Source organism: Chroicocephalus ridibundus, chromosome 13, assembly GCF_963924245.1.
Source record: "Chroicocephalus ridibundus chromosome 13, bChrRid1.1, whole genome shotgun sequence".
NCBI classification, from domain to species: Eukaryota; Metazoa; Chordata; class Aves; order Charadriiformes; family Laridae; genus Chroicocephalus; species Chroicocephalus ridibundus.
In genome coordinates this window covers 2,235,787-2,250,732 of record NC_086296.1, presented here as the reverse complement: position 1 = coordinate 2,250,732, position 14,946 = coordinate 2,235,787, and the positions used below count along the sequence as shown (strand labels likewise).

Sequence of the window (14,946 nt, the reverse complement as noted above, 5' to 3'; positions counted from 1 at the left end):
AGAGCCCGAGCTGACAAGCAGCAGCTTCCCACCAGGGCAGTTGCTGCTTTCCAGAAATGTTTTTTGGTTTGTTTATTTGTTTTTTTAATACATATTCCATTTTACTGCTCCAGGACCTTAGCTGTTAGCAACACAATCAGAGCATCTGAGCCATAGTGACATGTGCCTAGCAGAATTTTTAATTTGTATGTAAAACCCCTAGAGTTTAATATTGTTTTCCCCTCACGATGGCTGGATGTGCATTACAGAAACAGAAATAAAACCATGAGGATCGTTTGCGCTTCATATGTCTCCAAGAATTAATTTTAGTGTGAATTCTAACAACGAAGAATCTCTTTCAGTGAGGAAAAGGAGAAAAGCATGAACTGTGAAGCACAGGAAAGCGTGCTCTACTTCACAGCTACAATACTGGCGACACTGGCAATTTGTTGTGAAGGTGGAAAAGCCGCCGGTCCGTCACTCGCGGGGAGCATGGCTGTGCAGAGTTAGGCTGCTGACAGCTACAGGCTTGGATGGGTCCCTCACTTGCAGCTGGTGTCACTACAATTGGAAGTTTCTGTTATAATGCGACTGCCAAGCTACACACACGACCTGAACTGCACCTCCTCAGAAAGTGGCTAAAAAGGACCCTGTATGTGCTAATTCTGTGCTCTCTGAAAGTCCTGCCAAAACCTACAGTACCTTACTGGAGCCAGCGCTGGGCATCAGACACTCAAACCTGCCAAGTAGTGCCCAACCACAGTGTGCCCTCACCGGGAAGGAGAATCAAGCTCCTGGGGTTTCCCATGAGGATTTCCTCAGGGCTTGTCTTACCTATTTACACTAGTTGTAGGCAGGTGTTAAACTCCCAGGTGAAGCTTTCTCAAGAACATTGTAGAAAATGACAGAGAAAACCCGTAAGCAGGGCTGACCTCCTCCTCCTGCAAAGAGGATGCACGTGCTGCCTCTGGAGCAGAAGGCACTGCTCTCCAAGATTCACGGTGTGACCGCGGGACGGCAGGCTGACAGGGCTAACAAAGGCTCAGGATCACAAAGGTTATGCCTCCGCCATGGAGGTGACTTCAGCAGACGAGATTAAAGTGTCCAAACAGCCTTTAAAGTAACCCAAGGTAGACCTGGTTTTCCCTCTCACATGACAGAATAACGACATTTTGATCTGTTTGTTCAGCTGGAGAAAAGACTAATTTTTGATGAAGTGACTTTACCTCTTCTAGCTAGAGATACTGTGCGACAGAGACAGTACTTTTTCATTTATCCCGCCATTGCTCTATAAGACTGGAGCCACAGGGGCTGGCCAGGGCTGCCACAGGACACCGTGCCACGCGGCTTCCCTTTGCTCCTGCACTCACCCTGTGACCCACCAGCATGGGAACTGCGGGGGCCTGCACCCTCCAGCCCCGGCGCTGGCACATCCATCCCGGTGCAGCATCCCCAGGCGCACCATGGGGCCCTGCATGGGCCGAGCGCTGGGACACCGGCAGTGAACCAAGGGGGCCGCTCAGCCCCTGACCAGCCCCAGCAGCAGCTCCCACCAGGAGCTGATACCAGGAGCACGTCCATCTCCTTGCAAAAGCACCAACCCCTGGGATGGAGAAAGAGCAAGGCACAGCTTGCCCAGCTGCAGCTGGTTGCCAGTGCGGCACTGTGCGGCAGTGGGAGGCTGCTGAGTTTGCCAATTAGTATTAGTGACTTAAGGCTACACTTCCTGCTTAGGTTCATCAAAAGCAGCTGACTGGAAGTGGTATCAACAGCAACATCCCTTGTTTCCACCTCCCGACACACCCAGTCTCACCATCTGGGAAGACCAAGTGAAAACCACCATGCTTCAGGTACAATCCCCAAGCTGCCTATTCTTGCTTTCCCCCACTGACAGGGGATTTTGGTAAGTCAATCTCCACATTTGTCCGCGCCAAAGGCTTACTCCTTCCATAGGTCCTATCAGTAAGTCGTAGAGCGCGCGGAGTGGGGGTTTGGTGAAGGATGTCTGCCTCCTCGGAAGAGATGATGTTCCGTCCTTAACAGGAGACATGGTACTGCTGAACAGACTGGTCATGCTCTGACAGCTCCTGTGGGCAAAAGGCAAGTGGGAGGTTAGTTGCAGAAGTCCGAGGTCCACTACAGGTTGCCCTGACTTCATAACACTGATGATGAGCCAGTCCCTGTCCATCCAGAGGACTCTGTTCTGTAAGATGCTTCATGGCAGGGCTTTATTCTCCCATTCCGCTTCACACCGCAATGAACATTAATGGCAGGGTGAACATATTACCTTGCTATAGAGTTTCTCTACAAACTCGAGTGCTTAAAGTGCTGTTCACGTTTTCATTGCATACCTATGTATAGCGGTTGTGTGCAGGCAAACATGAGACCCATTAACAATTGACTACAACCACAGGAAGACTTCCACTCGGGTTCTGCACCAACTAATCTAGCATGGTACCAAAGGGAAATACAACAACAGGCAAACAACAAGACATGAAGATTATGCCTGCGCTTGCTGCCACTCCTCTGAATGGCTCCATAAAGTCAGATGCAAGAGCTGACCTGGAGCCCATTTCTGACATCCCCACAGACAGAGCTCTGCATGTGCTCTCCAGGCATCACCAGCCACCAAACACCGTCACTCTGAGAAGACTGAGATGGCATGGCTACAACAAGTTATTGCCCTGTTGAGGAAATGATGTTGCCCCATTCTGGTCTCACTATTCCAGCAGCTGTGCTCCCCAGAAAGGTTATCCTTGGCTTGGTGCCACGAACAACCGTTTTATGTGAAAAGGAAAAATTTCCAGAAAGTTTTAACAGGTGGGCCTTAAAGAAAAGGCGGGGAGGGAAATAAGACATTGAACAGCAATGGTAGTGCAAGGTCTGAAGTGTAACCAGAATCACCGCGGGGGCTGTCCAGTAATGAACACAACAATCTCAAGCATAAAAGGCCACCCATGAGGCAACACATGCCCCGTTGTCCTCAAGGTGCCAAACGCATTCGATGGAGGGTTCCATGAAATCCCAGTCCGGATCACGCTCTGATGCTGCCACAGAGAAAGCCTCCCTCCAGCCCTGGTCTCTGTGAAGCACAGCACTGTTTTGCCTCTCAGACACCTTCCACTGCTATGTGCCTTTGCCAATTTACACAACAGGAAAGCAGCTGTAGTTTCCTGATTCACGACCAAACTCACATGCTTTGTCATGACACTAGTCTGCAACGTCCTTTTTTTAAAGACTATTTACTCAGAAGAAATGCCTTGTCTCTTTTTCTTATTTTCACCTCTTGCCTGGATCAATTCTTGGCTATCAACACAGAAAAGAAGTAAAACCAGAAAGTATTTGCACATCAAGGAAATCAAAAGAAAACTCAGCATCCAACAGATAGGTTAATCAATAAGATATATTTATAGTTGATTGCGTATTTGCTATAGGCATATATAGTTGTATGTATGCATATATATGCCTACAGCAGATATACACACACACGTAGGCACACTGTCTCCGGCACATATAGGCACGGTGGCTCTTCACACTACCAGATCAAGCCAACACGCAAGAAAAGACAAGGAGAGCAAAAACACTGCACTTGAGTGCACTCCTCCCAGTGCCACCCCCCAGGCCTGAGACATACCCCTGACCTTTTCTGACACATACCACAGACTCAGAAAATTTCTTTCTCCCCTCTCTTTCTCTGCTCAGTTGCTGCCATCAGTCTCCAGACCCAGCTCACATCATGTCTAAAACCTATTCTCTAAAGAAAAAACGATGCTACCACCCATGCTCCCCACTAACAAGGGATTTACATCCTACGGGCCAGCAGGAATAATTTAAGGATGCAAACAGAAGCCTGGTGTCCACTGGATCCCTCTGCCAAGCTTCACTGCAGCAGCTGACTGTGCCAAGGCCGCTTCGCAGTGCTCGTTTGTTTCCATACTTTATGTATGGAAACACAGATTTTAAAATCAGATCAGGAAATAAAAACTGTGCTTTCCCAATGTCACGCATTTCTAGTGCCCTGAACCCTGTGGTCAGAGCACATCCCTCTAGTATGTCCTGGCTGACATACCACTCTGGAGGGGCAGCGATACCCCACTGCTTACCTAGAAACCAGGGAGCCGGTAGAGCTTTCCTCCAAGCACAACAGCCCTGACCTTCCCAGGAAGCAGCTATTTGCCAGCAGGTGGCACTCGCCAGCCTCACCTTCTGTATTAAGCGATTTTAACACAGTAATTTATTGCAGGGAATAGGGACTTGATTACTCTAATCAGCAGAGCCTCCTTCATCTTGGTTTCACAGCCAAGGAGCTCTAGATTTATTCCTTCACCACTCGGATTGCTTTTTATTAGAACAAAGCCAAGGAAGTATCATAAATCTTTCACATCTCTTGCCTGTGTGTTTGCGTACACAAAGAGGAGAGAAAATCCATAGTGGGAGGACGGACAGAGATCTTTTGTAGCCTGCAGAGCAGACCTGGAGCCCTGGCCACCTCTCTTCCCTTTCTTCCCAAACCAGTGCAAACACGCGGCTCTCCAGGTGGCTTGTCAGCCCTCTGAGGCCAGGTGATTTCAATGTGGCAAGAGGGAGACTTTTGAATCTTTTGGCCAAAAGCCCCTTCTAGAGAGCGGCCGTGCCGGATTCTGGGATGCTGCACTGATCATTTCTACATTGCTTTTGCGATGTAGAGGGGTCCCCTGATTTCCGGAACAGTAAAATCTCTCCTTTGGAAGTCTCTGCACAGACTCCGCAGTGCTGCTTATTTATAACCCTTTGTGTAAGGCAGCCTGACCTGCAGCAAGCGGAGGAAACAGCACAAACTGGGACTCGGGACTGCCTGCATGTATCAGCATTAACTCTGCTTCCGCCCTTTGTCTTGGAGATGCAAGAACAAAGCACGATCCCATGACAGCCTCACAGAAAGGGGGAGAAAGCCCCTGTCACGCAAGGCTTGAGCGCTGACAGATCTGCCCTACCACCAGCCTCACAGGGCCTGGCTCTACTTGCCGAGGATGAACGTGGCTGCGGCCGGGCAGGAAGGAGGGGTTCATACTGCAATCAGCACAGAGCTGCTCTTGCCCTGGCCCTCGTCAGGACTCTGGATGAGTCAGATACTACTCATGACCACGCACGGCCATTCTGGAGAGCCGGGAGTCAGACTCACTGCTGCAGTGGTCCGACAGCCCTCAGGACTATGGATGCCCATCAGGCCTGTCATTCTCCAAGCCTTTCTGAAAAAGACCCTTCCTAGCGATGCAGCCCCGAATCCACATTCAGAGCCTTGACACGCTTACAAAACCAAGCTGTGGGAAGCTCCAGAAAACATTCAGATACGAGCTCCCTGTGGATGCTTTCAAGGATCTGCAATTATCTCCAGAACCCACCAGTGGTTGCACAAAACCCACAGACCACCCTGCACTCTCTGCTTGTGTGGTCTGTGCTTGGGCAGCCACAGCACTGCACCCCCTATGGTAGAGAACCAGACAGAGACGAGACTCTCCAGCTATGGCTTTCCTATCTGCCTTCCAAAGACCTCACTTTGTCCTGGGCCAGAGAGCTTCCCTGGTACACCCCTATCCTTATGCTCCAGAGTGGATGCCCTCTCCCAGTGGACCTGCACAGTCATCGGTGGGCTGTGCCTCACCCCAATTACCACCGCCAGACTTGATCCTGACTTGCACACCTGGCTTGACTTCAGACTTGCCTCATCACCAGGCACTTGCCTGATGACCTGGACTCTTGGCTGACTCTGGCTGCCATCCCCAGATCTGCCCTGCTCACTTCACTGGGTACTGTGGGACGGGGTCCTGCTGGGGTGGCCCATGGCCCTCAGGCTCTGCTCCTGGCTCCCCATCCATTAGGGAGCAGCTGGTCCTCGCTGTGCGATGACATAAGCACAGCCAACAAGGCCAAAATCAACACAAAGGCAGGGTCCCACACCAACAGGAGAAATGCTCAGTCATCACATGACGGTCACCAGGATGAAACCCTGAGCAAAAAAAGATGAAGCAGTATCTTGGCGATGGCCACGTTTCACTACTGCTGAGGCTCCATGTGAATTGTAACCACCTTCTGCTAGATTCCTCTGGCTGGATTCACAGAGACTTTGCTCTTACTGCGGCACTGAGCTTGCTCTGGAAATCTGCAACTATGCTTGTAGGATTGGCCATGAACCCTGAGCATGCTGACTGCTGGAAAAAGCAAACTCTTTGCAATTGTAAGGGGAGCTGGGAGATAGCAATGGCCTTGGCAGAAGTTAATATGCATCTCGAGTTATTTTGCTCCTTACCTCCCAATTTGCCTTTTACAAATTCTCACCACGCTGCATTGCAAAAATTGCTCTCAAGGAAGCGTATCTGACCCTTTGAGCAGCGTCAGGGCTGATTCTCATGTTTTCTGCAGGTACATGGAAGGAGAACTGTATCCTCATGATGGTGGAGAGGCCAAAGAAAAGGTGGGGGAGCTATACTCAGGTACAGGCAGCGATCAAGTCCCTTGCTGGAGCAGAAGGCGACTAGCAGGGAGGAAATCAGATTTTAATCTGGAAACCCAACAAAAGTCTAAGAGCCCTAAGGAGTGGAGAAAACAGAAGTTGTGTAAGAGCAACTGGGACTATCTTGGGGGCTATATCAGGGACATCCACAGCTTAGACAGCTATTGCCCAGTACTGAGATCACTGCAGCATCCCTTCAGTGCTTCTTTCTCCTCCAAAGTCCATTTCTCCTCAGAAGTTCCTTAAGTTAACTGCCAAACCCCCACATTTTTGCCTTCTAAGCAGAACTGCCAAAAAATTATACTATTCTCTCTGCTTAAAAGCCAGGTTACCTGATGACAGCAGCCAGAGGGCCCCCGTCCCAAATCAAGGGCTTCCTTTCAGTCACCCGCTTGCTGCCAGACATGGAGACTGGATGGCTCCAGAGTCCCAGCATCTCCAGGGCCTCATTTTCTAACATGGGACCTTAACAGCATGTGCAATTCCTGTGCGTGAGGGAACTTGCACTGGCCCCAAGCCATGCAAACTCCCTCGAGGATCTCCAACATTCAAGCACAAGATGTGAACATGCATTCAGGCCCCACATGAGGAACGCAGGGCCTGCCTTGGCAGTAGGGAAGACAAGCTCTTTTTCTCAGCTCCACGCAGGCCCTACTCCTCTTTGTCCCCTGCAGTGGCAGAAGCCAAAGCAAACAGATGCCATACCTTCAATCACTGCTTGTGAGCCACACTTTTACCACCCTCTGAAGCACTACAGCAGCCACAGTCCACTCAGCACTGACCTACGGTGACATGAACTCACTCCAGAACTAACTGGCAGAAAGGCCATTGCACAGGGGAGGTGAGATGGAGCCTGGAGCTGCAAGATCACAGCTTGTGCTCTTGCTAACCACTCAATTCTGTTGCTTGACCAAAGTCTAAGAGCTCACAGTTCCTTATTAGAGCTCTAGGCCAGCGCGCAGAAATTCTGCTTGCTCCCACTTTATTTCTTAATTAGCTCTCTTCCATGGAGATTTTTGGCTGCTTCCTTCCTGAAGCCTCAGGGCTCTTGCAAGGACGTCTCCTTGTTGTGCCAAGCTTGGAGTGCTGCATGCTGTGAGCCACCCTCTACACAGCTTAATTATAAAGAACCACACAGTATAGCAAGAGGCCAGCTAATGTTGGCTACAGTGTCCTTCTAGACTCTGCAGTCTCCAGTTGATCACCTATGGGACCGGAGCAGATGTTAAGCACAGGAGGTATTGAAAGGCTTGGGCAGGACCACAACATCTACTCTGAATTCAGGGCTCAGCAAGCCAGGTGCAAAACAGATGTGGCAGCATTAGCTCTGCTGCTACAGCCCCCCAGTATGCCCCCATCTGCAGGCAAATGGTGGCAGGCAGGCCATACAGAAGTGTCTTCTCGTTCTCTTCATCTCAGTGCTCATGGCGAGAACATCAAAGACATGTCTGCTCCTCCTGATGCTCTTGTGAGGGTGCCTTTAACTGAGTGCCCAAGTTGCCCCATCCCTGAGTTTCTCCTGAAAGCCGCAAACAAGGCACCCGAGGTAAGCTCCTGGATGTAGGTTCAAGGTAATGCACCTGGCAGAGCAGAAGGACATAGATGCCGCATGGCTGGCCTCTGCAGTGTTCCTGAGGATTAGCATACCCTGGAGCAGAACCGGATCACATTTTTCCCCTGTAACCAGAGGGGCATCCTCCTGTCCTCCTAAGCCCGATGAACTAGCAAAACATCTCAGCAATCCTGGGGATCCGCCTGTTTGATCCCAAACTAGAAAGTACTCGTAGTTCATCATCCGTGCAGCAGCTTGAACAGATATACATGCGGATTCTGGAAAGAAAAACAGGCCAGTTGTCGGTGCCAACAGGCAGCTCCCAGTTTCATGGGGATGCTGTTACAGCTCACAAGCTCCAACGATGGCTCACAACGCTGCAGGCTGATCGCATTTTCTTTTCCAGCTGAGAAAGGCCTGGGGTATCCTGCGCTCACAATCCATGCTGGAGCACAGATCTAGCCAGAAACTCTGCGTTGCGTCATGTAGCCCCTCTCCGCTGGGGGAGTGGTAACACTGGAAAAATTCTGTCTTTAATTTTCCTTTCAAATGCTTGCCCTAATTAGCACAGTAATATGAAAGACTGAGACCTGATCAAGCCGTCAGAGGCAGAAAATGAGTGGAGACTGCGCTGCTAGCGCACAGTCCTGTAACTCTGGAAACGCAGCACGTACCCAGCTAATCAGTACAACAGTGAAGATCAACAGAAAGAAGTATTTCCATAATAAGTGTGTAGCAGAGAGCTCCAAGCACCACACCTCATAGACAGCAGGGACAAAACTGAGTTCCCTTGCAATTGTTCAGACAGTCAAAAATAGTGCTTGGCCAGGAGAAGAGCAAATTCGAAATGGCTGTCCCTCAGGACAGAGTTGTCACTTAACAATTGCTGACAAGTCCTTGCTGGCTATCACCTTAAGCTATCTAATTCACCTAGAAACGCAATGAAGATGCCACCCCCTACATCTCCCAAAAGAAGCTACTGAGCTCTTAAGTGACATACATAGTCCTACCTAGGTCTCTGCCAGTGCCTGAGGTCCTCCCTTCCACAAGAGGCACAATGACACTTTCAGTCCTTGTTCTGCCTCCTTCCTACCGAAAATTTCTATTTCTAAAGAAAGAGCAATAGGACCCTATGCCATTCCAGGACCTGGCAGGGCTTCTTTGTCCCTCGTATCCAACACTTGAGTCTGTAGAACAAGATCAACCCCCAGTCGGCCACCTTTCTGTGGAAAGCCACCAGGCACTCCAAGCTCCCAGGCTGGATGCACATGCAACACTAGGCAGTAATGGATTCTCAATCCCATCAAGAGCAAGATGCAGAGCTCTCCTGAGGGAGGGTGGAATTCTCACTGCACCACAAGAACACAAAGGAAAAGGACAAAGGGGAAATGCCTAAGGGCCCCTCTGCTCAGAAGGGGAGAGTGCTGCACAGTACTAACATGTGGACCTTATTCCTAAGAGAGATGCTTAACATTCCCCATACATCCATGCTGTAAAGAATGGATGGTTGCTGCAACCGTAAAGGGCATTAGCAGTTTGCTGCTCTGTGCCCCCAGGATTTGGGGCAACAGGGAGACCATGAGCAATGGCATCGGCTGCACCCTAAACTTGCCATTTTGAGAGAAGCCCGTCACCAAGACGTCTCGTTCTGCTCACTGACCCCCACAGTGCAGTGCTGTATTCTCACCTGTTCAAGAGGTTGTTCCTGCTGACCATCCTCAGGAAGCCAGTCGGATCAGTCATGGAGTTCAGCTTGTTATTCATCTCCTCAAACTGTTGGTCCATGATATCCCCAGCTTCACTCTCAGTCTCGCTACTGGCACAGGCTCTGCAGGGGGAACAGCACCGTGAAGGAGTCATTGATGCAAGACAGAGCAACAGCTTTGTGACAAACGCCCAGCCAGTTTGAGAGAAAATGTTTTTCAGACACAACCTCAGACAAATGCTAAAGTAAAGTTTTCCCTGGATTGCATCACCTCCCCCTGTTAGGAATGCCAGAGAGTAACAACCCCAACCCCTCCTCTTCTCCTAGGCGTTCTTCAAGATTTAGAGAGTGGCACACACTGATGGAAATACAGGACCCAAATTGCCACGCACTGCAGGGAGGGACTTTTGAAGCTGTTGCAGAACACAGAAAAGCTAGGTCTGCAGGGAACACCAACTCAGCCCTTGATTTGCCTACAAACAGGCGTTTGCCTATGAACAAACCCGCATCCTTTTCAGACTTCCACAAGAATAACTCCAAGCTTTGTATGCTTCCTTCCCTGGCAAAGTGGAACGTAAAAAAGGGAGCTGTGTTGCTGCTCTTGTTATACAAACAGGGAAGGCACAGAGAAAAAATTTTATCAATGCCACTAGGACAGCAGCAATACAGAGAGAAACAGAGCCCACAATTTCTAAATTTTCCATCCCCTGGCATTAATATCTAAATTATCACCTCAGTGTAGATTTTCCGTCAAATCGCTGTTAATGTTTTCTCTTCTTTCTAAAAGCAGCAGGCAAACAGAACTATTCTTAACGTCACCTCCCTTTAATCTAATAATTAATTTGCATATTACATGGCGCATCACAGACCTTGGGATTTGTACACTTAAGCTAAACCTGTTATGCTACCTGCTGAAGCCACCTTGCATCTCATTTCTGTTTCCTTTTGGGTTCCTGATAACTTTGAGCCTGTCCTCAAGGGCACATTTTCCAATAAAGAGCACACGAATTGAATTAACGCACAACACGAACTTGTGCAGGTAACTAGAGCTGTCCCTGTGTTGCTGTACGGACCACAGGGTATCTTGTAAGCACACTTCCAGGTCAACATAATTTAATAACCTGAAACAATAAGTCCTGACAAAAGACAATCACTTCTTGAACGCTGAAATGGGGCTAGCAGAACAACAGCCGGGGAAGGGGGGGGCGGGGAAAGGGAAAAGAAAACATTGTCAACAGCTGCCTCCTGCATGTTCTTCCTCCAGCTGCAGGCTTGGTCTGCAGTCCTGGCACAGTTTTGAGTAACACTCACAATGAGTATTTGGAGCTCCTTAAAGAGGCAAAAATCTTGAGTTCATGAACCCAAAAGAGGCCACATGCTCTCCCTAAAGAGAAAGGAGTCTGTCCCAACACAAGTTCAAGCAGACTTTAAAGTCTCTCACACTTTATGAGGTTTTTTGTCAGCTTAATTAGACCAGCTGAAAGGAACCATTTCTAGTGGAAAGCAAAGGCTGCAGTGTGGAACTGAACACCACCACAGCAAAATCCTGACGACACAACCCATGACAGCATCCCTTCCTCTCCAGGAGCAGAAAACGGGAAGATGTGCCGCTCCGGAGACACAACAGCACCTACAAACATGCCTACGGCATTACAGAAGGCAATGACACTTAAATTTGAACACAAAAGCACACAACCACAGTGCTCCTAAGCAAGCTATGAACTGAGATGTCAGAGTCAAAGAAAAGTTTCCACGTGTGTGCCATACATATTTATGTCCCTCTGTTCTTTGCTGGTAGGCAGAGAACAGGTTCGACGGGCTGCAGATGACAGCTTCTCCTGCGGGTCTGGTGCGCTGGAGCGTGGTGGCAGCCAGCAATGCTGGAGGGAAACACTTGGTCCATGTGGGGAAAGAGTTTCAAAGCAGAACATGACGTTCACCCACATGGAACAGGCAAGATTTGTTTGTTTAATTCCCTGCATATAATTTTGAAGTGGGGAAAGAGCTTCTGCCTGCGATCATACCACACCAGCCCAATGATCTCAGAGGCAAGCATTAAACCCAGAACCCTTAACCAAAACCATACCACTACCATCACCACGAAGGGAGGAGGACGCTGACATCACAGTAAATTAAAAACTCATCCCAGAACCTAAAGACCAAAGAACTCCCTTTGCCAGGAGGAGAATCTGTGGTGACAAACGGTTAATGGAACTGAAAAAAGTCTCTGCAAATGTGTTACCCGAGGCATAACTGCAGATTTCAGTTGTGCATATGCATATCTAGAGGGTAAGATTCAATTCGCCGCATGGCTGGGAGTTGTTGGGGCAGATTTCCACTGAAGTGGGGAAAAAAGCGTCTTGTGTTCTTTAGGAGACTGACACAACAGCCACCCTGTTAAAACAAAAAAATCCAACGGCCCCAAAACACAGCAAAGAATCCTGAGATCTCCTCTCAAGCTGGCAGTGTTCTGAACAAGCACTTTTCTGGTAGCGCAGGTGATAAACTTCTCTATTGAAGTCGAACTTAACGCCAGGAATAGTGCTCAGGCCTGAAGGCGTTATACGAATATAGACAATTATTGGGAAATGAATTCCATTCATAAACTGCATATAAATGTTTAGCCAGCTGCCAAGAACCTTCCAAGCAGCACACTGAGATACAGATCCCTGATTTTTTTTTTTGTCTTTTATTTTAGTAAGCTTTCTTGGCTAATGACTGAGCTGAAATCACGCTAGGCTCAGCCAGTGTCATTCTGCAGATTTTTTTCTTGACAGTTTTAAAAGCGTCACAGTTCTTTTATCTCCGATGTTCCTGGACGAGCAGGAATAATGTCTGCTTTTCAGCATTTTGTATACTTGAATGGGAACATGTTATTTCTGTTCAAACTTTCTGCTATTTAAGCTGTTGCACAGCCCAGCCCAGGGACACCGTCCGTGTTCCCTGAGTGCAGCCCACAGACACCCAGCAACAACTCATCTCGGACTCTTCCCCGAGGAACCACAGAAAAGGTGTATAAACACACATACACAGACACACAGAGCCGTTTGGCAGTCCGTGTTGTGGCAGCACCAGTCCTGTCCCCATACCCGAACCGGAGAGGCCCCAAAGCCTTCACACTCCTGCCAGAGAAGCGGGTTATCACAGCAGGGAAACGCTCCCGGCCCAAGAGCAGAGGGACAGCCCCATGCCAGAGGGCTGAAGCTGTCCTCTTGGCAGAGGGTAAGCCAGAGAGGCCACGCCATTTCATTGCCACGACTGTCCCAGCTCTCACATCTCTCGCAGTGGCCTAAGGCAGGAGAGCTGCTGTCTCTCTCGGAGAAGACGGACAACAGCAGCAAGGCTTGGCCAGACCTCAGAGGTCGCACATGAAGTGCACAGCACCGATTCCTGACTTGCAACCCCGTGCTCGTACTAAACAGCTTGGCAGTGGCTCTTTGAAACAACTCTGCAAGCTGGCCCGAGCCCAGAATCAGGCTCCAGGAGCAGGAGGCCGGGCTGGGGAGCCCAGTGCGTGCGTTCCCTGGACTAGCAACGCCAGAGCACCGAGAGCACTGAGAAGCAAAGATAAGCCTGGCACTGCGCCACTGATTTATCTGACAGAGACACCTTTTCCCAAACTTTCACAAATCCAGTATTTCTTTTGGTACAGGAAAAAAACCAAACAACTAAAGAAACTTAGGCAGAGCTTTCTCTTCAGTTCCCTAAAGAAAAGTAAAACCAAAAGAATGCGTCACCACAACCTGAGCCCATCCTGCCTTGCAAACCTTTCAGGACACATTCAGTATCCCAACATAGACACACATTGTTTAATTTACTTTTAAACCTGTGAAAACAACAAAAGCAATCTACCAGACCTGAATCCAGAACCTCTGACGCCTTCCAGCTCCCTTCCGGCATCAGATGCTCCCGTGAAGCAAAAGCACAGAGGGACTCAGACTCACCATCTGCGCTGAGCACACGTGTCCACAGCCCTCTCAGAGCTTCAAACCCAGCAAGCTGGTTACTGCTGCTGGGGGCGTAACTCAACCAAGTGTCATGTTCTCCCTGCCCCAAGGGGAGAATTAATTTGTCTGTGAGAGACCGGAGCAAGCCCTGGGGAAAGCAAGTAGGAAATCTGGTACCATTCTACATAGCTGAAACACCTAATGGGAAACTTCAGGCCTGGGATTACACTCTTATTTTGATCCGATGGAAAATTCCTGTCTTGTAAGATTAAGGTGTCAGCATCAAGAGCAGGAAGCCGAGGACACTGCTGGTGAGTGGACTACAAAGCACAGCTTGGTTTTACTGCTGCCTTCTGCACGGCAACACTCTAACTCACGCCGCTGCAGTCTCACCCACACAGCCGCATTTGCTGCCTACGGTAGCTATTACAAAAAATGAACAAGGACTAATTAGGAGAGCTGAACAGTTTCCCAGTTGCCCACAGAACCCTGAGCACAAATCGATTTGAGGATCGATGTCATCATTTCCTCTTTCTTGGTCAACATCATTACGTGGAACCCCTGGCTCAGGCGTGCACTGTCCCTGCAGACGGCGGGTCACGCGCAGAGAGGGACCTGCAGAGTGGCAACCTCGAGCACGGGCCGCTAATGGCACCATTAGTGCTTTCACCATCAAAGCTGGGCCAGAGGATGTTTGTCCACAGTCTCGGGGACTCAAGAGTGTTTCCCTCACAAATCTCAGTGCTGCAGAAAAAAGCAAAATGGTTTAAAAAAAAAAGCCTAAACCACCATATAACCCGAAAGAGCCTGTGTCTCCACTCGCACCATTTTGGGGGCTGGTTAACAAATCAGCCAACACATACATATAGGTCCCCTTCCTACTAGTAGTAAACTAGACCTGCAAACTGCCGGTGTGCTACTAACCCACCAAAACCAAAGCAATTTCAGACTAGGTAGCAAGCTTCACTTATAACAGCACGCTGAACTGTCGCCACATCCTTTCCCCTGTATGCTTCACTCAAAAAGAACACACGAAGACAGGGACATCCCCAACTCTGTTTTTCAGACAGAAGCATTCAGAGGAAAAACTACTTGTAAATATCAGCATAGAAACTATACTCATCCAATCAATAAATCAAACCAAATACCATGAGAGATCATGAGATTGAGTATAAATAAGTAAAAAAGCCTGACTTGTGATAAATCCATAGGATAAAAAAAATGAGGAAACACAGTTGTGGAACCTATCTGAGTAATAAACTGGAGTAAGGTT

General features: G+C 49.0%; 1 protein-coding gene across 2 annotated transcripts in view; it reads right to left on the bottom strand.

The window, feature by feature from the left end:
- TTC28 (tetratricopeptide repeat domain 28) overlaps positions 1-14,946 on the bottom strand; it is a 171,550-nt gene that overhangs the window by 17,416 nt on the left and 139,188 nt on the right. For both annotated transcript variants that reach the window (XM_063350762.1, XM_063350763.1), the window contains 2 exons: positions 9,709-9,849; positions 1,922-2,066 (listed from right to left, as the gene is read on the bottom strand). In XM_063350762.1, coding sequence (XP_063206832.1) covers positions 1,922-2,066; positions 9,709-9,849 — 286 coding nt within the window. The remainder of the gene's footprint in view (positions 1-1,921; positions 2,067-9,708; positions 9,850-14,946) is intronic.